Genomic DNA, 27800 nt, shown 5'->3' on the forward strand with positions numbered 1-27800 from the left:
AGACATGTGCCATCATGCCTGGCTCCTCACTTTTGCAGGGAAGAAAACTGAGGAAGAGCCCAGGTCACAGCAGGGTCAACTCCCCTGTGGGCCAGCGCCATTTGACCTCAGTCTAAATCAGTGCCTATGGTCACCTTGTGGCCTACACAAACACCAGGACCCACAGTGTGTATAGGACTGAAGGAAGTTCCAGAACACCTGGCCCTGTGTTCCTCTTCCCACTTCTTCATCAAGAAGCAGAAGTAAGAGTCTGAGCCCACCTTGCCCTTGACACAGGGGGAATCAGTGGGGGTGTGGGCAGTGGGTAGACAGGCCCTTGACAGCCTCCTACCAGTGCTGTGGACACGTCGTCACCCTCATCGCAACAAAACATGCACAACAGAAAATGCACCTTTTTAATGAGGGAGCACATCGCCTTGGCCTTTGGTTCACGCACAGTCCGGCGTGACTGCGTCTGTGTGCCGACGCCGTGGACACTGCAGACTGGGCTGCTCCACAGCAAAAATGCTTTCCACAGTTCTGGAGGCCAGGAGACCCAGAAGGAGGTGCCCCATCTTGACTCCTGGTGAGGCTTCTCTCCCTGCTGGGCCCTGCTTGGCCTTTCCTGTGTGTGGAGAGATGGGGGAGAGGTGGGAGGGGAGGGGAGGGGGAGAGGGAGAGGGAGGAGAAGAGGGGTGGTGGGGGAAGGGAGAGGGGAGGGAGAGAGAAGGAGGTCTGGTGTCTCCTTACCAGGACACAGTCATACTGGGCCAGGGCCCCACGGCCTCATTTGAACTTATGACCCACTTACCTCCTTAAAGGCCTGTCTCCAAGGACAGCCACATGAGGGGTCAGCCCTTCAACGCATGAATTTAGGGGTGGGAAGAGGGGCAATTCCAAGCCATAACATCCACCCTCTGGTTCCAGAACTCTCTCATTATCCCAAACCAAAGCCATGTACCCAGGAAGCAGTCGTCCCCCATCCCCCTGTCCCTGCAGCCATGAACCTGCCTTCTATGCCTGTGGGCTGGCCGGGACTGGAGGGGTCACAGAAGTCAGTGGTCCAGCCATGGCCTCTGTGTCTGGTGTAGCACAATGTCCGAGTTTCACCCTGGCTTAGGGCTAGTTTTCAACCCCTTTTTATAGCCAGAGTCAGGAGGTCCAGATGCCCAAGGTTGATGCCCTCTTGAGAGCTGGGAGGGCAGGGGTCTGGACTGTGTGTCCCCGCACGGCACAGACACTGGAGTCCAGGGGGTAGACGGCACTCAGCAAGGCTGAGACAACTGGGCAAGTGACTTCCCTTCTCAGGACACACTCCTCCAAACCACGGAGGGGACGGCTACTGTGCCACAGGCTTCCCAGAGGGCTCCTGGGCTCTGCCATCTGCACAGGGCAGCAGGAATGCCACATGGCCCAGGCAGGAGCCCCGCCAGCGCGTCTGCTGAAGCAAGTGGGCTGCTGCCACCTGGTGGCCACAGGGAGCCCACACAGAACAGCGGGGGCGGGGGGGGCGGGGGGGGCGGGGGGGGCCTGTGCCTCCAAGGAAGAGGTCCTCCTCCAGCACCTGCCACCTGCCCAGGACTCTGGTGCTCTCACCCATCCTCCGCGGGAGCAGGGTGTGGTGGGAGCTCTGCACAGGGATTTGAAACGTTGACGGTGACGTTTGAAGAGGGAGGAGGTTGATGACGACTTGCCCCACAAAGTGACTTCTGCCACAGACCAAGCAGCACAGGAATGACAGTTTAGGTGAGGTCAGAATCTCTGTCCTTGCACTGGCTGCCTCCTCCTCAGTTACCCAGGCCTTGACCCTGACCTGGGGAGGCAGCCTCTGTGAGCCCCGCATGGCTGTGGGCCTTCCAGAACCTCGGCAGCTGGGCCCCGGGAAACAGCAGGTTCCCAGGCCCTCCCAGCTCACTCTTTTTCTGATAGGCTGCCCAGCCTCTGGGCCTCTGCCCCCAGTCTCTGCCCTTTCAGAAGGCAGCTCCTGACCTTGGCAGGTTCCCTAGGTCCTCGCCACGGGCTGTTCACAGAGAGTCACAGAGCGATGGCATTAAAATGCTGTAGTCGCTCCATAGTCAGGACCCCAAAGACTGGACAGGGACGGGCATGTGTCCCGTGGTTGGCCAGAGATGGAGCCCAGAACACAAGCCCGTCTCCTGGCTGGGATGGGGAGTGTGGGGGGTGTGAGTGGCGGCCACACACATTCTTGCAGGACCACCCGGGCTGTGCACAGCACAGTCCCCGCCCACCCAGTGCCAGAGCGCGTTTTCACCTCTGCCCAACTTTCCTTTATTAGGGGAAGACTTTGGGGCACAGTAGCAAAGGGACAAAAAGAGGACATGGGAAGTGTAAAAGCTTTTTACAGTTTTATTTCTCAAGCTCAAACTGTTGTCCCATCAAGCAGATCTGTCCGGCTTCCGGCTTAGCCATCCCAGTCCAGGCGAGAGGAGCCTGGAGCCGATGGCAGGTCTCGCTAGTGCGGAGGTAGCACCCCAGTCCCCTGGTGGAGGTCGGTAGCTCTTGGGGTTTTTAGGCTGAGCAACTGGAAGGACAGGTTTCCATGTGACAAGCTAAGCTGTGGGAGGGGAGGACGGGGCTGGGTAGGTCGGGGAGCTGTCTTGAGACAGCAGGATGGTGTTGGTCGCAGCTGGGTGTATGATTCTAGAGTTCTGAGGAGAGGCCAGGACAGGCCCAAGTGGAGGTCATGGGCAAATAGCACTTCAGGTCATCCGTCAGGAGAGCATCTAGGGAGAGGTAGGGATGGAGGCTCTCGAAGGTGGCCTGATGGAGGCGGGAAGGAGGCTGGGCTGAGCTCTAAGGGCAGGAGGGATGGTCCTCTAGGCTGGCTCCCGGCTGAGGGGGCATCTAGGTCGGGGTGGAGAACCCATGACTGACTGAGCCAGGGAGAGGTCATCAGTGGCCTGACGAAGGTTTCCATGGAGGAGTGGGGAATGAGCAGGGTTTGTGAGAGCGTCAACCTAGGACGTCCAGTATTTCAACCAGAATGTGTTTCACAAACATTGATTTGACGATCATTTATGGAGCATCTGCTGAGTGCCAGGAACTGCTCTGGGCACTAGGAACAGCAGTGATTCAGACAGAAACCCCAGAGCTCACATCCCAGGGGGGACACAGAACACATGGTGGGCGCAGCACTGCACCCCAGTGAGACAGAGCAGGGTCTCAGGTCACGAGGAGAGGGGGAGCAGAAGCTTGGGGACACCTTCGTAGCAGGTGTCCCAGGGGTGCAGTCCACAGATGCAGAGGTCAGGAGGGGGGCGTGTGGTGGGGACTTGAGGGGAGTTCCATTTGCTTCCGTGTTCAATTGGGAGCATGGTCACGAGGAGGGGCAGCTGGGAGACCTGAGCAGGGGATGAGAAGACAGTCCCGCAGAACAGCGGTGACCCAAGTGGGAGGGAGGCTGCGAGGATGAGGGCTCCCAGAGGGAGGGCTTCTCACCAGTGGGCACAGCGGCCCTGTGCAGGCTCAGAGGGCAGAGGCTGCAGGTGAAGGTGAGCGTGAGAGGCCAGTGGGGAGTCACGGCTGAGGCCACAGGGATGACAGGGCCCAGGAGAATGCAGGGCTGCTGGGGTCAGGACAGCGCAGGAGCTGGAGCAGCGGGAGATGGGAGGACATTCACACAAACGGCGCTCCAGGCTCAATCCCAGGCAAGTCCCATGCAAAGCACCCACCTTGTTAAGAGGCACAGCCTGTGCAGGGCCCCAAGTCTTCAAGAAGCTCCGGTTCTCCATGTGCTGGTCAGGGACGCTCTGGCACCTACGCAGGCCTCGTGGACTGCAGTGCAGTGAATGGCCGGGAACCCAGGAGGGAGCCCACCGCTGGCTTCACACCTGCCCTGCGACTGTGTCTCCCTGAAAACACCGACCTCGTTGGTTCACGCCTGGGTGACAGAAGCTGATGTGAGGAGGCAAGGGTGCTCCCAGCTCTACTCTGCACAGACCACCCATGCTGAGCAGCACTGCTGCAGCTGCGCCCCATGATCTCCAGTGACAGCGCTGTGGACACAAGTGCTCCCAGAGGCTGCCATCCTACTGGAAGGCAAGAGAAAGTGCCTGTTTAAGAAGCCCTGCCCGAGGCCGGGGGCCGGGCGGCACCTCCAAGTGGGTCTCAGGTCAGCCCCATAAGGTGTTTCTCACTCTGAAGGAAGAAAACCAGAGGACCAGAGAGGCTGTGTGGCTGCTGGGGGCCAAGCTGCTCGCAGCTCGGGGTCCCTGGTGTCAAATGGCAGAGCAATTGGACTTAGGACTCAGCTCCGCTGCCAAGACCTTGCTAACCTTTATTTTAATTTTTTGCCAGTGCTGAGATCAAACCCAGGGCCTTGCACATTGATATTTATTTTTAGAAGACGATCATCATTTGGAGAAAACAAATATTATATAGAAAACAAGTTTTGTTTATTCAAATTAAATTATGTTTCCTATACAAATAGAATCTGTAAATAAAAATACAAAATGCTACAAATTTCAATCTTGTAAAAATGCAAAAATAATATCTGTATTATTACACATATACTTTTCCTTTAACACAAAAGTGTACAGTAGTTGACACAAAGCATGGGCGCTCATGCTGGTGGAAGGTAAGGTGATGGCTTCTTCCGCCCCAGGCTCTGGGAGCCCCACTCCCGCGCCTGCTCCAGGGGCACCAGTGGGCTTCCTCCCACTGTCAGGAAGGGAAGCATCTACATATTCTCTGATGGTCGGCAGGGACCAGGTGAGGGGAAGATGGAGGACTGTGGCCTTGAGACTGGTTGGCCACACTGGGCAGCAGGTGCTGATGTGGGGTCATTGGTCCAACTCATTTTCATTCTGCAGTGTCTTCATCGCCAGCCCCCAGAGCGTCATACTGGAGAAAAACTGCCCCTCTGAGTTCCTATAAGCCGTGGAAGATGCACGGCCGCCCAGGGGATCAGGGCAGTGATTGTCCAAAGCAGCCAGAGAGGAGCGGACGATGGCTGTGCTGTCGGCTTGCAGAGGCTCGCTGCTGGCTGGAGTGTCCATGTCTGGGTAGGTGTAGGCCTGGGGCTGGGCCTGGGGCACCTGGGGCTTGGCCAGCTTGACAGCGTCCAAGCTCAGCTTCTCCTGGGCACTGGCACCAGGAGGGGGGATCATGGAGCGTAACTTGCAGTAGGAGCCGGCAGACTGGCCGTCAAATTCCGTCGTGGAGTTTCCCACCGGGTGGACAGGGAGTTTGACGGACACTGGCATCAGCGCCACTGACGCGTCCTGGGAGAAGGAGTCGGAGCTCTGGGACCTCTCCAGGTCAGAGGTCTCCAGGGCGCGGCCGAGCTCCTCCAGCACGCCCGGGCTCTCGGCGTCAGCCCGGCAGTGCATCTTCCTGTGCCGCCGCAGCACGGCCGAGCGCGTGAAACACTTGCCGCAGATCTCACACGTGTAGGGCTTCTCCCCGGTGTGCGTGCGGACGTGCCTGCGCAGGTCACCGGAGCCCCCGAAACACTTCCCTGCAGGGGAAAGACCAGGGTTGTGAAGTGGCCTTTCTGGAAGGATCCCTTTCCTCCTGACACCAAGTGACCATGGTTTAAGGAGAGCTGGTGGCCGATGGCACCTGCTCACTTTGGGGCAGTATTCCTCCTGCTGCAGTCCCCCCACCCCCACTGGCCTGTGGGTGTTGAGTCTCAGCGAAAGTCCTCCAGGGACTCACTGTGCCCCCTGCACAGAGGCCACCTGCAGGCCTCTCCACGTCTGGACTCCCCTCATGAGTCTCACTGATGTTCCTAAGTCCAACATGCCACCCTGAAAGTCAGAAACACCTTTCCTGAGGGTACTCCTGTAGTACACATACAACCTCCCCAGGCCCTATTTCCTTTTTCTGTGTAAAGAGATGGAGTTCCATAGTCAAAATAGGCAAGAAGCTGAGAGTGGAAATTGTCCATCAGTACCAAGGTGTGTTCACACAGGACGCCCGCCCTCTGCACGCATGTGTGCGAGACCCTGCCTTATGCACCGCTCTGCTCCTTCAACTCTCTTTCTGCCCTAGTCACATAACAGGTGAGGTACTAAGAGGTACGTAACAGGTGAGGTACTAGGGAAAAACACCTGAACAATCCAACTAGACGGAACCACCCACACACTGAACTCTGGGCACTTTCCCATATACATATTCCAAATCCACACGCCCTGGGAACTGTCTGTTTCACTGCTGCATTCTGTCCAGCCGCTGTCTTCACGGGACACAGTGGAAGCCCTTTCTACCCTGTCTTGATGCCGCACTGTATTCAGGTCTGGACACTTGTGATCGGAGGCCTCAGCATGGGGGCTTACTGCTGCACATGCAAGTGCTGCCAACTGTTTACCTAGGTGATGGATATCACAGCAAGGGCTTCGTCCCTGGCATGTGGGATCTTCATGATAACTCCCCACAGCAGGAAGGACAAGGGAAGGCTCTCCTTTATGCCTCATGCATGGACAGGAGCCTGGCTCCACCTGCGTCCCTGCTGTGATGAGGCATGACAAGATGGCACCTTTCTCTACATGGTCATGCTAGTGGCGGTTGCACTGGCAGCAGAGAGGAGGGTCAGCACTGCACCAGGTGGCACGCTCCATGCTCCATCCACAAAATGTGTGCAGCCACTGACCAACGAGGTCAAGCTGAACTGCTTTGAATCCACTTACAAGAGCTGCCTAGAGGGCAAGGAGACACTAAGGAAGAGTTTCCCAGGCACAAACTCTGCAAAGCCCAGGGCGGAAGGGAGGGTCAGCTGGAGGGACAGTGTGATCAGGTGTGCGGGAGAGGGGCGCCTGTCTTCAGGGCCATGCAGTGAGTGTGAGAGGCAAAGCTCAGAATACGAGCCACCGCAGCAGGAAGCCTGTCTACACAGCGAGCAATGAAACCCATCCATGCCAGACCCTGTCCCTGCATGGCCATAGCTCAGAGGCTATGTGAAGAAGTCAGACACCAGCTACAGGGAGCCTGGGTACAACTCCACTACAGAGCCGTCCTGAATAGGCAAACCCAGAGACAGAAGTAGACAGGCAGTTGCTGGTGGCTGGGGATGGGAAGGGAAGTCACTGCTAATGGGTATGGGGTTTCCTTTTGGGGTCCTGAAATGGTTCTTAATGAGACTGTGGTGAGCAGTACAACTGGGGGAATGTATGAACACCCTGACTGTTCATTTTACATGGGTGAATTTTATGGCATGGGAATACTCTCTAGGCACCTGACTTGTAGGAATATTCCCGTTCCCTTTATGTCTCTGTTCCCCCTAAGGTTGACCTTGTAAGTCAGAAGCAGGGGCAGGGCAGAACCCTGAGGTGGGGATACAGAGATCCCCTTCCTTCCTCCACTAGTGGGACCTGAGCAGCAGCAAGTCCTAGCTGGGGAGGAAGAGAAATTTAACTCCAAACCAAGCCCACAGTCGTGATGATTATTTAGAAGTGACATTTTAAACTGGTGATCTAAGGCCGAGTCTGCAATTTAGAAGTGATGGAACTTTAGTTTCTAAGAGGCTCCAAGTGGCGTGGTGTTGCCTGTGTTGGTGTACAATTAGAACAGGGAGCAGAGAATACGGCTGCCTTCTGGCTGCATCCCCCGAGTCCTGCCCTAGTTAAGATGCCAGCGCAATCAGAACAGACCCCTCTCCACAGCACTGCACTCCAGGATCCCACACCTGTTCTAAAGAGATCGTCATAAAGGTGATTGTCACTTGTCTATTCACCGTGGTCAGGTGCTGGTCCTGGGCACACACCTTGCCTGGGGGCAGGCACCGTGCACTCACAGGCGCTCCGTCTCTGCATCCTCATCTGGGCAGCAGCTGCCCCCGTGCCCAGCCTGCCAGCTTTCCACTGTCCTCTGTGCTGAAGTCACCAAGCCACGGACATGCTGTATAATCTGCTGTATAATCCGTGACCCCACAAAGCCCATCCCCTCACCCCCAACGTGTGCCCCCAGGGCTCCAGGAGGACACTCTGGTCTTCAGCACCCTCCAGAGCTTGCACCCTTCTCATTTGGACATGAGCCTTCAGTGCCTGAAACTCTTGGTCATCTTCTCATCCAGAGCACTGGGGACAGTTTCTGATACCTCCCAGGCACACAGTGAGCACATTCCTGAACACTGGAATGAGAGACCACAGGAGGTGGCAAAGAAAACTATCATTGTCATCTTGCCTAGAAGGAAGCAAGTGTCTATCAGAGGCACCAATCAGATCAGCTCAAGGTGGAGCAGGATGTGCTCTCCCACTGCACGGTTGACCAGGTACCCCCAGGGGACGAGGCAGAGGCTCACCACAGGCGGAGCAGCTGTAGGGACGCTCCCCGGTGTGCCGGACCCTGTGCTTCACCAGCTTCCGCTGCATGTTGAAGGACTTCCCGCACTGGTCACAGGTGAAGACCTTGTCAGCCGTGTGCGTCTTTTTGTGCTCCTTCAAGTTACTGAAGTTGCTGAACCCTAGGGAGACCACAATAGGTGGTGAGTTGAGGGACAGGTGGCCTGGAGCAGACACCTTCAGGGCAAAGGAGGGTGCTCTGCTGTACCTCGGCCACAGGTGTCACACAAGTGTGGCTTTTCTCCCGAGTGAATGATGATGTGACGCTGGACATCACCGGAGGCTGCAAACCTGCAATATAATTGGAAACATCCATTAAGAGCCTGGCGACACTCCTGAGGGTCTCAGTGACCCAAGCCGCTGAGGGGAAGACAACGTGTTCCCGCTCTGCTTCAGAGTGGTCTGATTCACCTGAAATGTGCATTTAAACCGTTTTTCCTTGTGTCTCTTTTAAGAAAAGCAGAAAATGATGCAAAGTCTTGTTTTTGCATTTTTCCTGCCTGGTTCCACCTTCCTTCCTCAGCTTTACACAGCATGAGAGCAGACTCCTTGTGCTCTTGTCTCATTTCCTCAGGCTGTAAAGGAGAAAGAAGCCCCGGCTGGGAGGAAAGCAAGGCCCTTCTGTGCTGCAGTCCTGCAGAGCCCAGGTAAGAGTGGCCGCCTGTGCTCAGCAATGCAGCCCTGGCTCTCCTCCCGCAAGGGAGGCTCAGGACCAAGAGGCAGTGTGCCAGAAAGACTCCCGAGAAGCTCACCTCCTGCACCCTGAAGACCAGGAGGGAACGAGCCCGAGAAGCTCACCCCCTGCACCCTGAAGACCAGGAGGGAACAGGCTCTCCTGCAGTCACATGGAGACTCACACACGTCCTGTGGCAGAGGGAGAAAGGGCTCTGAACGGAGACAACCAGCCTCCACTGACAGCTGCTGTGTGCCAGGTGACGGGACAGATGCCTCAAAACTGTCACCTCACACACTCTCACACCATCGGGAGGCATTTTCACCCCACTTTCCAGATGGGAAAATTGAGTCCACAGACGGTCAGTACCCTGCCGAGGCAGCAACTCAACCCAGGAAGTCTGTGCTTGTTCCTTCCCGGTACACCCAACAGGAGTATGTTGCATTCTGGGGAAGGGGCTGCACACAGAGGTGACTCCTCATGGAACTCAGAAATTGATGACTAGAAACACTGAGAGAGGGTGACATTCAGGAGTGGGGCACTGATATGAGCACGTGATACCTGGCACCGTGTTCCAGAAGCCACGGCAGAAGGGGGACATGACTGGCTGGGCAGCTTGGTTCTAGCCCATTTTCTACCAACAGCAGAGATAGTGTTTACCTGAGCCTGAATCAGGGTCGCTCCTGCCTCTGCTGTTCCCACAGCACGTGACGCCACAGTATCAGAGGGCTCTGCCTTCTTCTGGCCCAGGGCTCGTCTCTGACCCTGACATTCTTCAGTAGAAGCTTGTCAGAGGCAGAGAATCTGTGCTGTTGGATTTTATGCTGTGACCACAGCACTGAGCACACAGGGGGCATTTAACAGATCTACCCAGGCTGTGGCTAGTGGTCCTGGCTGACAGCTGGGCTTTAGTATAACAGCTGGGTGGCAGAGTAGAAGACCTTGAAACATAACCAAGTGAGGGAAGGGGGGCCATGGGCTGTCTGGGGATGCGCTCCTCATCTATACCACCCTGTGCAGAGGAAACTGCTACTCATCTGGTTCCACCTGCATCAGATACTCTGCTGCCAGCTCAGCTCTCACTTCTCAGGTCAAAATCCACCTACCCATTGAAGCCTAGCACCACCCTCCTGCCACCGCCCCTGAAGTCCAGCCACCCACGCTGCAAGTCTCATGTCCCTACTAGACAGTGCCCTCCTTGGAACATCAGTCTATGTTCATGACATCCTGCAATGAATTAAAGTTTTAGTATAAAATAAGGTTTCATTTAAGTCCCATTTCCTTCCTAAGACTCCTGCCCCAGATGTTCTTTAATTTTTGTTGTTGTTGTTGTTCTTTTTTTAAAATAATTTTTTGGTTGTAGATACATACAACACCTTTATTTTTATGTGGTGCTGAGGGCTGAACCAGCGCCCCATCCGTGCTGGGCGAGCACTCTGCCACTGAGCCACAGCACAGCCCACTTTTATTCTTCTCACTCTGTGTTTCACATGAAGAGCCAGAGGGCGTGACCCCCACCCACCCATCATGCACAGGCCGAGCCCAGGACGAACCTCTTCCCGCAGATCTCGCAGATGTAGGGTTTTTCACCAGAGTGCCTGCGTAAGTGAGTCTGCAGGTTGCCTGCCTGCAAAGAGAGGAGAAGAGAGACACCAATCATCAGAGTTTTCTTTTTTTAAAGTTGTATAAATTCAAAAGGAAAACTACAGATTTAGCCAGGTTCAACCCAACTTTCAAAGATGACTACAGAGACACAACTTAGAAGCCATGTGCAAGAAGGTCAAAGACAGCAGGTGCTGCCTCTGGTGCAGCCACCTGGACCACACAGGAGCTCCTGGCTGAGGCCTTGCACATGTGACCACTCTAGGTGCCACCTTTGTAAATGCTCTGGTCCCCAGCCTGTATTGTAAACAGACCTTGATGCATTTTATTTGGGTATCTATGTGCAACAACATTTGGAAAAATAAGAAGCACTCGTGTATGTTCACTCCAGTATTCACTGTTTCTTTTAAAAAAAAAAAAAGTGCTTTTGGGCGTAAGGAAGTATTCCTGGGGCAGCACAGTTAGTTCTGCCTGGGAGGCTTATCATTTTGACCTTTGTGCAAAAATGCAAATCAGGAGAAACTTGGCAGCACCATGGGGCCTTTTGAATTCCTAATTTCTGAAACTAGCAGGGCTCTGCAAAGTTACACTGATAAGGAGATCACCGAACAGATTTCCAAGTACTAATCATGGGAAGTCAATATTAAGTTACCTAAAGTACAGAGAAATTAAAGTCACAAATGCTTTAAATATTAAAAAACTATTTGGAAATATTTCAAATTAGGATTTGGAGATAAGACTTTATACTGCCTTAATTTAATAGTCTCAAGCTGTCATTTTCCCCATTTAATTTTTTATAGTATTCTGTTGCCAAAAGACAAAAACATACAAATAAACTAAGATGCCTATGGCTCCAATGTGTAGGCAGGATGCTCTAGAGAGACAAGGTGAGAAGGAATAGCATCCAACTAAGAAACTGTCTTTTTAATTTTGCAAAGTATACTTTAAGTAGAATGCAGAGATGGTTCATGGTTATAGGTTTGAAGATGAATCTCATGTTCACCTGTGAGTGAAAACTCAAATATAAAAAACTTGTGGGCTACATGACTTGGAGTTCACGACGTCTATCACACCCCGGGAAACACCGAGACAGACGCTTGCGTTAGACTAAGATAAATTCAGCTTAAGGAGAACTTGGGTTTATTTTCAATAAACAAAGAGAAAGAATTTGGCAAAACTTTGGGAAACATCCTGTTTTTAACAGAATAACTATTAAGAAGAGTAAAATCACCACAAATATCAACAGCAATGCACATTTGTTCAAAGTCACACATGCCATTGGTAACTGCTACCATTATTTCTATTTTCTAGATGGAAAACAGATTCAGAAGAATAGTTACTCCAGTTACATGGTTGGGGTACAAATAAACAGTGGTCTGTGTGATGCTGAGCTCCTCTACTTGTGGAGCAACCCTGAGAAAAAGCCAGCTCATTGTGAGCAGTCAACACAACAGTCACTGGGCACCCGGGAAAAAGCCCATGGGTGGGAAAGACACATCACTGGTGGCTTTAAGCCAATCACTTCAGAACCTCAGAACAGCCCATCAGTCCTGGAACAATCTGAACAGCACTGCTGCTCAATGGTAAAGCTGGACCCTACGGCTTCAAGTTGTTTTGTAAATTGTGTATCATGACTAAAAACCTGCCAGTTAATTTTCAGCATGGCTTAAATGGAATTATTTATTTTCAGACCAAATATAATCAAATGGTCTTCCTCGTAATAAGCAGTAGTAAAAAACATCCACATGCTTCTTTACCTACTTCTTACTGGAAACATAATAAAAATAATTCTCTTTTTCCCACATCAAAAAACACACTTGGCCAGGTATGGTGGTGCATGCGGCAGGAGGTTGAGGCAGAAAGATAGAAAGTTCAAAGCCAGCCTCAGCAATTTAGAGTGAGGCCCTAAGCAACTTAGTGAGACCTGTCTCAAAATAAAAAGGGCTGAGGATGTGGCACAGAGGTTAGCACCCCTGGGCTTAACCCCCAGTACCAAAAGTAAGGACCACATGTTGGTCTGATAAATAATATGAAAGTAGACTAAATAAAACTAATAGGATAATTCATTACATTTAGATGATTTCTGAATGTAATCCACACAGATCATTCAGCACACTTGGGTCTGCAGGGTCCGGGCTTTGGTTTGTGCTTGGTAAGATTCTGCCAGGCTCCCATGTGGAGGTCCTCCTGAGTGCACAGGCCAGGTTAAAAATCAAAATTCCTCTAAGTGGTAACAATGCTAACAGCTTTCATTGGTCAAGAATTAAGATCTTACGAACTAAGCCCTTTGCAAAATTGTTGTGCATAGTATTTAACTCAATTGCCACAAAATTTTTTTTTTTTTTTTTTGAGATGGGGTCTGTGTTGCCTAGGCCAGTCTTGAGATCCTACATATGGTCAAAGATCCTCCTGCCTCAGCCTTCCAAATGCTGGGATTGTGAGTGTACTCACCATTCCTGGCTGACACAAGGACTTACAGAGCATATCATTCACATTCTGTACAGAACTAAGGAATCTGGGAAGTAAATTACTGGCTTCAGATCATAAAATTCTCTAATTCAGATTTATCTGTTGACTCCAAAACTTATGTTGTTAAAACTATAATTAAAATATTACCAGTAAAGAAATTTCAATTTTTTTTAAAAGTAAATACCACTTCAAATGAAGATGAACTTAACAGAAAATCTGCATAGAAAAGTAGCCCAAGGGTTGGGGCTGTGGCTCAGTGGTAAAGCGCTTGACTAGCATGTGTGAGGCACTGGGTTTGACTTCTGCCTTTTCTTTCAGCACCACACATAAAAAATAAAATGAAGTCCATTGACAACTAAAAAAATATTAAAAAAAAAAAGTAACCCAGGTTGAATGATTTTACAATAAACCCTTTTGACATGGACTCAATGTCGGTATTCAAACATGAACAGACCCGGCCGCAATTCTCTTCCATGAGTGCTCCAAACAGCAGCTGAGTGATAATATGACCAAGTCAAGGGATCTCAAGGATTTTAGAGGTGAAAGGGATCTGAGACCTTAAAAGCCATCTAGTTCAGGAGTATCAAGACTTTAGGATTCCATAAAGTTGTAAAATTAAAAAGATAAATTGCAAAAGTTCATTTCAATGTCCTCATTTTTTACATTTTTATCATGGAGGGGAAAAAAATCACTCTGGCATTAGTCCTGCACCCTGGAACCTCTGTCTGAGCAGACATCTGGAAGGTGTCATGAGCACGGGAACTGAGGGAGCCACCCAGTCCAGACACCAATGCGGGGAGACTACTGCCTCTCACCCTGTTCCACCTCTCAGGACTCATCCTGCATGGACTCCCCGGTGCTTTTCTTTCTGCCTCCCTGAGGGACAGAACAACTGCTCCTTTTCGAAAGAAGCTGCATTTGCTGGACTGACTTCTCCATCACTGCCCTGGTCTATGTGCATTGCAAGGAGACAGGGCACCTCAGAAGAGTCACAGGCACATTCCCAAAGCAACATGGAGCCTTACTGCACAAGAACCTGAGAGGTGAAGCGTGCAGGTTATGCTACCAGGTATGTGGTCTGTTGCACAATCAAAGATGATACCAGGGCTGGGGCTGTGGATCAATGGCAGAGTGCTTGCCTAGTATGCGTAAGGCACTGGGTTCCATCCTCAGCACCACATAAAAACAAATAAATAAGATAAAGGCATTGTATCCATCTACAATTAAAAAAAAAAAGAGGATAGCAGCTTTCATAAGCTGAATGCTATGGAGTGTGCCGGCTCATTAATGAAGGCACAGTTAACTTTTTAATAAAATCTAACTGTACTAAACATTAAGTTCTCAGAATACAGGGTCAGAAATTCTGGCTCATGTTTTTTAAACTTTTGAGTTCTCAGAAGGACAAGGCTTTAGGCACCCACTGCTACTAAAACACTCTGGCAAGCAACATGGGGGTGTTCCCGTACACTGCAACCACGACCGTGTTCCCGTTTATTACCGGGGCTAAGGGAGGGTTGTGGGCATCATGCACTGAGCATCCCCATGCAAACAGCACTGCTGCTCTCTTGCCCCAGGAGGCCAGGGATGCCTGGCTTACCACACATCTGTCTCCAGGGCACTCTGGAGCACTTGCGGCCCTGCCTCATGCGCCACGCCTTTAGGAGGAAAGGCGCGCTCTCCTCGGCCTGCGCTGTTCCTGTTCCTGTACGTATTCCAGCCCAGCATATTCCATGTGAGTATCCTTGATGGTCAGTGGTCACTTCTTCCTCTGAATGATAAGCTCCCCAAGGCCTTACTTTGATCCCCTCTAGCCACAGCAAATCTCGTGGACAGAACAGGGATATAACAGGCTTGCAATAAAACCTTGTTGAATGAAGTCTTTAAAACAATTCCTGTTCATAAAAATTTCATCATTTCATTATGAAAAAAACGCAGCAACAAACATTTGAAGACTGTGGCTACAGATAACTCTATGTTCACAGAAACCCAACAAAAGCAGAGTGTGGTGATGCACACCTGCGTTCCCAGCAACTCAAGAGGATTTCAAGTTCAAGGCTAGCCTCAGCAACTTAGTGAGACCCCCATCTCAAAAGAAAAAGAAAAAGGGCTGGGGAATTTGCTCAGTGATAAAATGTCTCTGGATTCCATCCCTCATACCAAAAATTAAAAATAGAAACCTAACAAAAACACAGATACCAACTCAGAAGAAAAGAGGAGGCATTTGCCTCAGACAGGGATGCCTGCTAGGGTTTAAGAGGGCAAGTGAAGGCCAGGACCTAAAGCAAGTCTCCAATTTGTCTACATGGCAAAATCACTGATTTCTAAATAACAATACTGGAGCCCGCCCAAACGAGGAGTCAGCGTTTCTGAGGGTAGGCACCAGGCATCAGTGCCAGAGGAGAAGGGGAGGCAGGTACAAGGAGGCCTGGATGCTGGCTTTCCTTTGGCTACCAGAGGGAGTCAGGGGGGTTCTGAGCAGAATGTCAGAACATACTGCATCATCGCAATTTAACTGTAGAACGCGCTTTCCAGAATGTTTCCATGAAGTAGTAGTGTTCCCATTTTAAGAATAAGGAAAACAAGGACCAGAGAAGTTGCCATTGCTCATTATCAACAGCCTTGCAGGTCGGGGGCTTGCCCATAACACCCAAGATGTGGGAAGTGGTGGGGACAGGAGGTCCCACAGGGAGACTGGGACACAGAGCAGTGAGGGCTGGTGAGGCAGGATGGGGCAAGAGCATCAGGATGAAGGGAGTAACTCACTACGCCAAGAGCTTTACCTAACTCCTTCCCTCCTGCAGCTCTTTTGGGGTAAGCAATTTTATTATCCTTATTTTACCAATAAGGGAACTGACTTGCTCAAGGTTGCACAGCCGTGATCCCTGACAGAGGCAGTCTTCAAATCCAGACCATCTGGCTCTACAGACCAAGCTTGGACCCTGGGGCCGGGCGGGCAGGAGGATCGCCACTAGAATGGTGCTGGAGGATGAGCACTCTGCTCATCTCGTCAATTATGCGCTCCCCATTCCCTGGGCAGGAGCATCCCCTGAGATGACATAAACACACTGCCCAGCCCAGAGGAACTGACCATCCGGGGAGGACAGGGTTGCTCACGCACAGGAAGAATGCTGGATTTGGGACATCACTGCAAGCGGGGAGTTAATGAGAGGGAGGAGTGGAGTATGGCTGGCAGGTCTGGTGTGTGGAAAAGTGGGCGCACCCTCAGTGATGCAGGGGACACTGAGAGCTGTGTGGGGCAAGATGGCACTCACTGCTTCCATGCTCTGCAGGACCTCCCTGCCCAGCCCTACCACACCAAGGGTCTCCCACTCCTGATGGGGACCAGCCCAAGCTTATTTGTCTGGCTGAGCAGCATCTGCAGATATCTGCCCTCAGGCCCCAGAGCGGCTGCCATCTTGTGTCCCTTGGAAGCCCAGTGCTCTGAACCTGGCCATGAAGAGATGAACTTTACGTTTCAGAGAGAAAAGCAGGTGCCCACAAGCCAGGTAATTCTAGAACTTTTCTGTAAAACATTAAATCTCTAGGTTTGTGTCCAGGGCCTAGCACAGTACCTGCCCATGAGAAGGTACAATAAAGGTTTTCTGAATGAGAGAATTAACTACGTGTTCAAAAGATCTTAATGGAGGTCATCTAAAGGAGAGCAGTAAAAGCAGGTAATAAAAATGATTTAGGCTAGGAACAGTGGTGCACACCTGTAACCCTAGCTGCTTGGGAGGCTGAAGTGGGAGGACTACAAGTTCAAGGTCAGCCTCTGCAATTCAGCAAGACCTGGTTTCAAAATACAAAAAACCCAAAGGGCTGGGGAGGTAGCTCAGTGGTAAAGCATCCCTGGGTTTAATCCCTAGTGCCACACACACACATCTAGTCCTGATGAGAATAAGACGACTATTGGTGGAATATCATCTGTAGGCTCCAGGGAAACCACACTGTGTGTTGTGCACAGGAATTTCATTCACCAAAAAAAAAAAGGCATACCTAGGATGGGACCCACACTTAGTAAGGGAAAGGAAGAGGTACTGTGAGAACCTGCCCAACCTCGTGAACTAGAAATCTGTGTTCTTAAAAACTATCTCCTGATTTATTCTAGAATCTTCAAGTAATAGATATTATCAGAGGTAAAAGAGTATCTTATTCATAATAAAAACAGACACTGCGTTTCAGGTTTCCAATTATTAATAGTAAATAAGAGTATTCCCACCTGAGAGAAATGTTTCCCACATATGTTACATTCAAAAGGTTTCTCACCTAAAACAAAGCAAAACAAACAGAACAATTTGTAAAACCAGTACTAGCGTTTGAGCAATAATCGTTTAAAATGTTTAAATGACCCCTGTTCTCTTTCACACGGAACAGGACATTCTCCCCACAGCAGGACAGTGGAGTTTCTCGTTCCACTGTCACTTGGCTCTCACAGATGTGCTCAGTGAAATCTCTATGCTTTTCCTCTAAAAAAATCAAATGGCTCTCCAGGTAGAGACCTGTGGTGAAGCTGAATATATTTATCTGCATTCAACGCAAACCCCAGGCTCTCCTTGCAGTTTTCTTGCTGAACAGCGGGAACCTGACTCCACTTTACTACTGGCTCCTAAGAGGACAGGCAGCCCATTCGCACCACCCATAGTGTGAACGCGGGAGCCCCAAACAGGGTGGACCTCCTAAAACATGATGGGACAAGGAGACAGCCCCTCTCTGCTGCCTCCCAGCCTTGGTGGACATGCTCACAGGAGAGAGTGAGGCTTCAATGGGAGAGGTGCTCCTCTGCGGTCTTTTCAGTCACCTCCCATTTAGTAGCTCTAAGTGATCCTGGACAGAACAGGCTATGGAGAATGGATGCCGCTACATGAAACCACAGCTGTGTGCACACAGCCTGCAGACCAGGACCTGCAGAAGGTGTCCGTCAAGGTGCCGCCCGTGGGCCACACAAACTAAGGAGCAGCCTGAGCCAACAGCCTTCCCTCTCCCTGTTCCACTCAGATCACATGCTACATTAAGACCCTCTTCGAGAAATAACAACACTGTGCTCCCTTCTGACCACACTGCTGGGCTCTGCTAGCTTTCTGGGCTCACTGTAGCTTCGTGGGCCCTAAATGATTATAATGATATTGTCTGTATTTTGGGAGTCCAAAAAAGGATTATGTATAAAATTACTATGATAATAGGCAAGTTAAAATTCCCTTAAAAGATATACTGAAAAATGAGAGGTTACTGGTCACTCAGGTGCTAAGTGAGCAAGGCTAGTAACTCCACCCAGTGGGTCACAGACTTTGGCCTTGGTATCCCTGCACTGGTAAAACCAAGGTTCAAGACATTCTGTCCACGTGGCTGTGTCTACCAGTGTGTGCTACATTAGAAATGAAGAGAATGAAGTCCGTGACGCACAAGCACACTTCACTGGCCACCAGGATGGGACATCGTCACACCACGTAGCCACTGGCAGGCTCCACCGCAGGCTCATGAGAGAAGAGGAAAGGGCAATGATGCCCTGTGTTATTCTGAAGACAGTTTTGGGATGGCAGGTCCCAGAGAGGGTTCCCAGGCTCTGCTGCCCTCTCATCAGATGTTCTCTCAGAATAAGTAATTTAGTTTCCTTTAAAGCTAAACAGCTAAATTTCTCAAAAAAATTATAGTGATCATTAGGCTGCAGGAAACTTGAGCAAAATTCATGGCAAAACCAAGTCTGTGATGCCCACACATTTTGAACTAAGAGTAATAATTATAACAGCATTTTATATTCAAATTCACTGAAATTTATAAATGGCTTTCACAAATATTACTGATTGATGTCTCCCAAATATACATGAAGAGGTAATCACCTAAGCAAACCGGGAATCCCAAGTGATAAGAGAACACTACATCAAAAAATGCAATGACCACACTGTATGTGTAGTTATTCTGGAAGCTTCCTGTGCACACTGTCTCATGACTACAATTGTACATTAATTTGTAATGTTATTAAAGTCATCATGTCTAATTATATGAAGGAAAGTTATATGTAGGTATTATACAATGTAATATGTATATGGTATACTATATATGCAACATATAACACATATGTATAATACCTCTAAACATTTGTGAAAGGGGAGAAGTAATGAATTAATAAAACCTTGAAAATTCAATGTTTAAAATGGAAGAATTTTTCTTTTGAAAATATCAAATGCTTAAGGCTTCCAAATCTCAATTCTTCAAATCAGATATTCATATTTCTTCTGAGAGACCTTTAGAATTATTCAAACTATATTTTAGTTTCAATTACCTACATTATGCTTTGAAAAAATAAACTTGATCTAATTCTAAAGAAACAACTAAATATAGCATGACTATTTTAGAATTAATTAGGAATTTTGAGCACATCAAAATAACTGACTACACTTCTTTAAAAATGGACAGTTTGTCACATAAAACTACACCTGAAATAAAAAGTACTCCATCTTTCAAAAATGGTTCTATTTTAAAACCATTTGCAGAATTTTAAGATGCATCATTAAAAATTAAAAGTAAAGTATAGTTAATGTCACTTGAGTTTTAAGAACACCAATGACCTTGTCAAGAAAAGAGCAAAGCTTCTTATACAAACAAGGCAGGGTGTCATTGCAAGTGATTTCCTTCCCCGTGCCTGTGGGTACGGGTCAGTGTACCTGTATGAGACCGTTTGTGCAGCTCCAAGTTGCTTGGGTGTTTAAAAGGTTTCCCGCACAATTCACATGCGTACTGTCTCTGTGAATGAAGACTCCGGGACTGATCTTCCAGTGTGGCGGGGGCTTCGGACAGCTCCATCTCACTAACGCAATTAAAATTCCCAGAACTGATGTCTTCACTTTCTTTTTCTTCAGTACTTCGGCTGCTAGCTTCCTCTGCCATATTTTCACGGGCAGATTCCGTCCTCTTTATTAAACCATAATCCAACTTGTGTTCAGATGCTTGCTCTGCCGATTTCTGGGACTTTAGGAAATTGAGTTTCTTCAGGTGAATGGCCTTTTTGAGCCTCATCTGTTTGGTAGGTTGTTGGCCGGGGGCATCTGACTCAGGGTCTGGGATGGAGTCACTGGGCGGCTGGGTCAGGAAGGTAGAAGGCAAGTGCTCGGAAGACTCCAGGAGACACTCAGAATGACTGATAGCACAAGACTGGCTGTCCACTGCAGCGAGGTCTGCAGGGGAAGTGAAGGCGAAAGGCTGCTCAGTTCCTCGCTCTTGGCTGGGACAAGCGGCCTGTTTGCAGTACTGCTTACTGTAAAAGTCTCTGAGTTTGTAATAGTAACTTGGCTGTTTGCAAGGCAGCTCTGAGCAGCTGCTGTCTAAAGCACTGGGGGCTTGTTTGGACATTTCACCTGTGGAATGATGAAGACTGACTGACGGAGCGTGAGGATGCGGCTCATCCAAAACCTTAGCATGCTGGGTCCCTGCAGGACACTCTTGCAGTAAATGAGGGTAGTTTTCATTCATAACACAGGTGGCATCTGGGGCCAAAGTGCTTTGCAGGGAGAATGTACTGTCACAAGGCATGCCAGGTGGCTGTTCAGAGGCTGATTTTAAAAATGTGTGGCACAGATCCAGAACGTTCTGAACTTGCAAACACTGAGCTGTGTCCAGCATTACTTGAATATTGTCTGGGTTCAAGTCTAGGTGAGAGGTATACATGAAGTCCAGGATCTGCCCTATGCCGCTGATGTTTTTGACATCCAAATGGAAAACATCATTCTTCTGGCTTGAAGAATTCTGAAAGAGGCTCCTGATTAAAAAAAAAAAAATCCATTTATGATGAAAACTATTCTTACAATCTGCTTTTTCTTATAACATTCATGTTTAATATTTTTAAAAAAACCACACATAGCAATATGGCTCATGACTCACAAAGACAGATCTGAAAATTATTATGAACATGATCTATTTAACATAAATAAGAATGTTCTAAATATCTTTTCAATCTGCAATTATCCATATATATTAATTACATATAAATAACGAAAACTAAATTCATGCTTTTGAATATTACATTTAGTTTGTCAAATGACATATTTCAGACTTTAAAACATATTCACGAATATCTTCATGTCTAAGTGCCTTAAAAATTTCCTAAAAATAAAAACACCTGTAACAAACCAACCCTTAATACACATTTTGCTTAGCAACAAGTAAATGCCTAATTACTGGCAGGTTTTTTGGCAACCCCAATGGTCCATAAGCCAATAATAGTAAGACACCTCATGAGTTAATGAATTAAAAAAAAAAAAGATGCCATAAAGCAGGCTCTTTTTCTGGGTACAAGTCAAATTCACAGTGAACGAACTGGTACTGTGTGTACCGTAATCAAATGAGTTAGTAAACTGTCTTGCAGCTTGTTGACGACATTTTGTCAAATATAGTCACCTGTTTTCCCAAAATGGCCTTCAGTTCTGAATTATTTCAGTTCAAAACAGCCACACAACAGAGAGACCTAACTCCTTTTTTGTCCACTCCTCCTCTGCACCCCCACGCACCCGGGAAGGCAGAAGCAGGTGACAGCAAAGCCCAAGGGTCTGGGGCCATTTTGCATATGGACAAAAACTGTGGCCCAGCTTCACGAGCTGGTTCATGACAATCCGTAATGTTGTAGACTGTAACAGACTTCATTTCATGATTCAGGGTTTTACAAGGGAAAGAGCAGATCACATTCCATATATTGGTTACTAGAGCAAGAAAATGGTACACATGCTGCAAATAAACAAAAAAATACTTAGGAAAAAGAAGTCATTGTGTTTAAAGAGAAATAAACTTGCTAACCAGAAAACTAAATTATGTAGAATATATAACTTTAATAATGTTAAGTACACTGCAACAAGTATTTGGTGTTATTCAGCATTTATGAATAATAAATCTTTCACATAAGTAGAAATGATTACAGGGAAAACTAAGTTGAATTCAAACCAAATATTGTCTTATAATATTCAAATGAGAATAAAGATGAAAAAAAGAAAATAAAGCAGCCCATAGAATGTTTTCCCCTCTGATTTTTTCTTCTTCTTCTTTTTTTCCCCTTGCAGTACTAGGGATGGAACCTAGGGCCTCCTGCAGGCGAGGCAAGCACCTTACGACTAAGCTATATCCACAGCCCTTTCTAAATTTTATTTTATTTTCAGACAGGGTCTCACTAAGTCGCCCAGGTTGGCCTCCAACTGGTGATCCTCCTGCTTCAGCCTCCCAAGTAGCTGGGATTATAGTCATGTACCACCTTGCCTGGCCCCCACTCTGATTTCTTATCACAGAAAAATTGTTACCAGGAATTCAATTCCTTAATCATTTTATCCTGAAAGGAAGATATATGCAGAAGACTGAAATTAAATCAAAATATCAAAATAAAAGACAAAAGTACCAAAACACTTTCTTTTTTTCCGAGAGAGAGAGAGAGAGAGAGAGAGAGAGAGAGAGAGGGAGGGAGGGGGGGGGAGGGAGGGGGGGGGAGGGAGAGAGAGAGCGAGCGCGAGGGAGAGAGAGAGAGAATTTTAATATTTATTTATTTTTTTTTTAGTTTTCAGCGGACACATCAGGATCGAACCTGGGCCGCACGCATGCCAGGCAAGCGCGCTACCGCTTGAGCCACATCCCCAGCCCACCAAAACACTTTCAATCATCCCAAATACACTTTAGTTAAAAGGTATTTTTCCTTTGGGTCATTCTAAACACAAAAGCAATAATCATATTAAGTTGAACTAAAATCAAAATACTGCCCCCCAAAAACCCCCATGGGCATAAAAAGATAAGAATAGTCAAACTCCAGAAGATAGAAAAATGTGATCAAAATGCCTCCATACTAGAAGGGCGTCCCCCATAGCTGGTAGGCTGTACAAGATACGCACCTGAAATACTGGCTGAAGGCTGCCAGAACGTTCTTATGTGCTTTGAAGCAGACCCCTCTCACCACCAGCATGCAGTCGCAAAGCAGGCCCTGAATGCGCTGCTCATGCAGTTGTTGGAGAAGATGGCAGCTGTGGGCAGCAACAGGGTCCATGCTAAACCATGAGACCTGGAGCAGAGCATGAGAGGAGACTCAACACCACCACTGGACATGACGCAGCCCCCACAGCACTCGCTCCTCTGCACCTCCCCATGGCAGCGCTCCTTCAGCTCAAACACATACCCCCGCCCCCCATGAAGCTCAGTTGGCAGCATCTAGACCAGTGCTGCTCGAGAGCACCGTTTGCAGGATGGAAATGTTCTCTGCTGGGTACTCAACACAGTAGCCACTGGCTATGTGGGACAACAGTGCCCTTGAGACATGACTGAGGAACTGAAATTTCATCCTACAAATTTATATTTAAATGGTCACTGTTTTGATAGTGTAAATCCAGAATACAACCATGATACTAAGTGTACCTCTCATGGTCTACTTAGTTATATGTTAAATTAAAAAATAAAACAATACACCTATATCCATACAAGGTTAAAAAAAAGACAACTAGTTGAGATCAAACCCACATCTGTCAAACACCTAACTTATGGGTCAGTGAATTGAAAGCTGGGGAAAATCAGGGGCCATCTTAGGGAAATGAGGTGCAAGTCAAAATAACTACCTTCACCAGACAACAGGAGGCACCCTGCAGCAGCGTGCTGGATCCGGGGCCTTTGTGCCTCTCTGATAGGTGTGAGGGAAGTCAGGGAAGGAGCCAGGCAGCTACCTAGGGCAGACAGACCATAGGCAGTAGGCCTCTGGAGTGCGACTCAGTGGCAGGAGATGCCATCCTAGATGGCAAGCCACAGTGAGCTTCACAGGCCTTCTAAGAACCCTGACTAACTCTCAATGGGATAATGCCATAGTCCCCCAAAGGCTTATGTGGTCCACCCGGTGGACAGGAGGTAGCGACTTGGACGAAGTAGGTCACAGGGAGTGTGTCCTTAAAGGGTATATTTTACCCCTGGCCCTTGCTCTCCCTTTCTCTCTGCTTCCTGCTCACTGTGAGGTGAGCCACTTTGCTCTGTCACACCCTCCCCACCATGGTGTTCTGTCTCACCACAGGCCAGAAACAATATAACCAAGTGACCTGGGACTAACACCTCTGAGACTGTGAGCCAAGATGAACCTTTCTTCCTTTAAGTTGATTTTCTCAGGGATTTTGTTACAGCAACAAAAGGCTGACCAACAGATAGGAAACCGTTATGTGTACACAGGAAGTTTAATCATATGACAACTATAATAACTACTGTGTGCTAGGCTATAGGTTAATAGCAAAGAACAAAACATGCTGGGCCCCCACCCTAATGAAGCTGATATTCTAGTAAGGACAACAAAATAAGTGCACAGTACACCACTTAAACAGAAGGGTGACAGTGAGACATTGGGAGATACTGCTCACTCCCAGGCCCAGGCCCTACGAGCTGACAGCTTTTACTTCCCATCTTTTGGAAAACTGGCTCTGCGAAGCCTCAGTCAGCTGTAGACATCCAACTAGATAGACTACCTGGAGAGGGAGAAGGGCTCCAGGGCTCCGGATCCCAGGGAAGCCATGCTCATACTCCCCAGGGTAGCCTGTCCAGAAGCTGAATACCACTCAAATGTCCCAGATGAAACCACATGGAACTAAAGAATTACCCAGCTGACATCTGCCTAAATTCCTGACCCACCAAACCGTGAGGTGAAACACTTCTTAAGTCACTAGCAAAAGCTTCCCTTGACCAAATCAGTTGCCTCTTCAATCTACTGCTTTCTGATTCAAGTGACCCCACTGACAAGCACTGCATGAAGTCTCTACACAATTCAGGACAAATATGTGGTATACAAGGTGCTGGTGTGACAGGAGGAACACAGGGATTTCATCCATGTTTGCTGCTCAGTGTGATAGCTTTCTGTTACTATAGAAAATACCTGAGATAATCAACTTATAAAGAGAAAAGGTTGATTTTGGCTCATAGTTTTAGAGTTTTAGTTCATGATGGGTTGGCCCCATTGCTTTGGCTTTGTGGTAGCACATCCTGGCAGTTATTCATAATGGAACAAAACTTCTTACTTCATGACCAGAGTGTAGAGGAAGAAGGCTGGGCCCCCACCATTACTTCAAGGGCACAGCCCTAATGACCCGAGGGCCTCCTATAAGGCCCCTCTTCTTTTCACCACATCCCAACAGCACCAGTCTAGGTAACAAGTGTTCAACATACGGGCCCCTGGGGAACATATAAGACCCAAACTACAGCAAGAACCTTGGACTAGATACTCTAAGGTTTTTTTCTTTTCCTAAAAGCTACAGATCTATACCAGAAATATAAAGGTAGAAAATTTGGCTTTGTTAGAATATCAAACGATGGAAATATAGGGGAAAAGAAAAATGGAAGGAAAAACCTTCCCTTGGGTGGATGTGAATGAGGAAGTGCTTTTAAAGGGAACAAGAGCCAGAATGGAACTTTAACCTGCAGGGAAAGCACCTACAGCAAAAGCCCTTGTTTGGGGTAGGGGTGGGGGTGTGCTACAATTCTATCAATTGGTCCAACACAAATGGATGAGTTTGTCAAAGTTTTTCAGTGAAGCCATTAATAGATTACTTCTCCAAGGGTCCAAAGTTCATGTGCCTCAATACCAAGCTTCCTCAGAAGGATCCTAAGGGGTATTTGCCCATTATGCTTAAAAAAAAATTTTATATTGATATCAATACAATTATAATGATATCAATAGTGGGATCCATTGTGACATTTTGTATATGCACATTATATAATTTGGTCAGTTTCATTCTCCAGTGTTTCCCCTTTCCTTCCCCTCCTCCCTCACCCTGGCCCCCTTCCTCTACTCTACTGGTTTCCCTTCTATTTCATGAGATCCCCCTCTTTTCCTATCAACCTTCCATATATGAAAGAAAACATATGACCCTTGCCTTCCGGAATTTGGCTTATTTGACTTTACAAACATCTCTCAAGTCACATCCATTTTCCAGCAAATGACATATTTCATTCTTCTTTATGGCTCAATAAAACTCCATTATATACATATAGCACTTTCAACTCGCTTATTTCTAGTCCCTCACCCCACCCCAGAGACAAAAGTGCTGGTTTTAAGCAAACAAGCCTTGGTCTTGCCTTAGCTTTATGTTGACTCTGTCTACTAGGAAGGCCAATTCAGTTAAATAGGTATTGTATGTCTAATATGTACAAGATATTGTTGTAAGGATGAGTGCTGGCAAATTGAACAGGATCTGTTCCCTGGCCCTCAGTTTCCCATCAATTACTTAATTTTACAGAGTATCAACTGTCTGCAGGTGCTGAGGATACAACCGTGAACAACTCCATATGCTCATCCACGCCTTCATGAAGCATCAGTCCAGTGGGAAAAAAAGTACAGCACTGCAGGAGCATTATTAAGCAGGGGGAGGAAACCTGTGCGGGGAGGGTCAAGGGAAAACTTTCTGAAGGAAGAGACATCATTGCTGAAACCTGAGAGTTAAGTTGTCAGACCAAGAATGAAGAGGGTTTATCCTCTTTAAATTGGGGGGGGGGGGCGGTTAAGCGAAAAAGAAAATGCAGGACAGCACAAGAATAATATGCTGTGCCCTGTGCAAAAACACTACCACAAAACACCTGGGGCACCCTGCTTTACAACCCCTTGGCCATTCTGTCATTTCTGTTGGCAAATATTCACCTCCTTGTCCCCCTGGTGAATTCCTTGTTAAGGGCTCAATCCTGTTCCCAAAATGTGACTGCACATGGAGATCAAAGCCTTTGAAGAGGTAATGAAGTTAAAACCCAGGCCAAGAGGGTGGGCCCTACTCCAGTCTCAAACATGTCATTATGAGAAGAGAGGATCTGGACCACAGAGAGACATCAGAGATGCAGGAGCACAGAGGAGAGACCATGTGAAGACAAACACAAAGATGGCCACCCGCAAGCCAAGGAGAAAGCTTGAGGAAGGGCGGGGGGGGGGGGGGGGGGAAGCAAACCTGCCTGATCCTTGATCTTGGTCTTCCAACTTCTAGAACTGTGGGAAAAATTAAGTCTGTAGTCTAAGTCACTTGTATTGTTATGGCAGCCCTAGCAAACTAATACATCTGCTCTTCCAGGCCTAACACTGCTCACTGCCAGAGAAGCCTTCCTATCACCCATAGGTACCGCCGGGGGATTAATGGTTTTCATAATACTTTGCTCATCGCTCATTCAACTTTCATTCCCTTATTTAAGCAACGAGATACTTAGTGACCACCGCCGGATGCAGACCCTACTGTGAGGGCGGAGAACAGCTAACGTTTATTGAGCAATTACTAAATGGCAGATGCTGGACTCCCTACACGGGAGTCCTACCAGACGGTGTGGGAACTGCTATCAGACCCGTTCCACTGATGCAAATCGGAAGGCCGAGCCAGGCGGGGAGCTCCGCGGTCTTAGGCACCTCCCCAACTACAGCGTGGAGCCGGACGAGCCAGGCGGCACCCGCGCGGGGCGGGCAGCCGGGGAGGGGGCGCACTCGCAGGACCTGCCACTAGGTGCGGAAGCGCCCGGGTGCCCGGCGCGGGGCGGGCGCGCGCCAAGCCGCGCCGGCCGCCAGCCCGACAGTACCCCGCAGGCCGGGACGCCGAGGCGCTCCGGGCCGCTCCGCCTGCGCGAGTCGCTCCGGGCCGCTGCCGCCTCCGCCTTCGCGAGGCCGGCGGCACCTTACCCTCGGAGGCCGCTCCCTGCCCCGCCGCCGCCTCTTCACCTGCTGCCCAGGCCCCCAGCGCCGCAGCTGGGTGGCAGGCGCCGCGGAACCATCCCGACCACGCCCCCTCCCCGCCGGCCGCCCCGCTTCCTGTGGCGTCACTTCCGACAGG

The 27800-nt window shown here is 48.7% G+C and overlaps 1 protein-coding gene across 3 annotated transcripts; it reads right to left on the reverse strand.

Moving 5' to 3' along the window:
• Positions 1-4372: 4372 nt before the first annotated feature.
• Positions 4373-27782, reverse strand: ZBTB49 (zinc finger and BTB domain containing 49). Of its 3 annotated transcripts, none has more exons than XM_081304438.1 (8): positions 27650-27782; positions 22878-23044; positions 19683-20773; positions 17243-17289; positions 10506-10579; positions 8488-8570; positions 8240-8401; positions 4373-5458 (listed from the first exon to the last, which is right to left on the reverse strand). In XM_081304438.1, exons 2-8 carry the CDS (start codon positions 23027-23029, stop codon positions 4782-4784), a joined length of 2286 nt encoding a protein of 761 aa, XP_081160564.1. In that variant the 5' UTR covers positions 23030-23044; positions 27650-27782; the 3' UTR covers positions 4373-4781. The 3 variants fall into 3 exon arrangements, with proteins under 3 accessions (XP_081160564.1, XP_081160565.1, XP_081160566.1); XM_081304439.1 differs by having other exon boundaries at positions 26937-27678; XM_081304440.1 differs by lacking the exon at positions 22878-23044 and having other exon boundaries at positions 27650-27758.
• Between the last annotated feature and the right edge of the window lie 18 nt (positions 27783-27800).

The sequence above is a fragment of the Spermophilus citellus genome, assembly GCF_964194105.1.
Source record: "Spermophilus citellus genome assembly, chromosome: 8".
Taxonomy (NCBI): Eukaryota; Metazoa; Chordata; class Mammalia; order Rodentia; family Sciuridae; genus Spermophilus; species Spermophilus citellus.

Excerpts from the sequence above, each read along its gene's own strand:
- ZBTB49 (XM_081304438.1), bottom strand. The coding sequence starts at position 23,029 with ATGGACCCTGTTGCTGCCCACAGCTGCCATCTTCTCCAACAACTGCAT. Across the intron at positions 10,580-17,242 it reads GTGGGAAACATTTCTCTCAG|GCAGGCAACCTGCAGACTCA; the intron begins GTGGGAATACTC and ends CTCTCTTTGCAG. Across the intron at positions 8,402-8,487 it reads GTGTGACACCTGTGGCCGAG|GGTTCAGCAACTTCAGTAAC; the intron begins GTACAGCAGAGC and ends TGGTCTCCCTAG.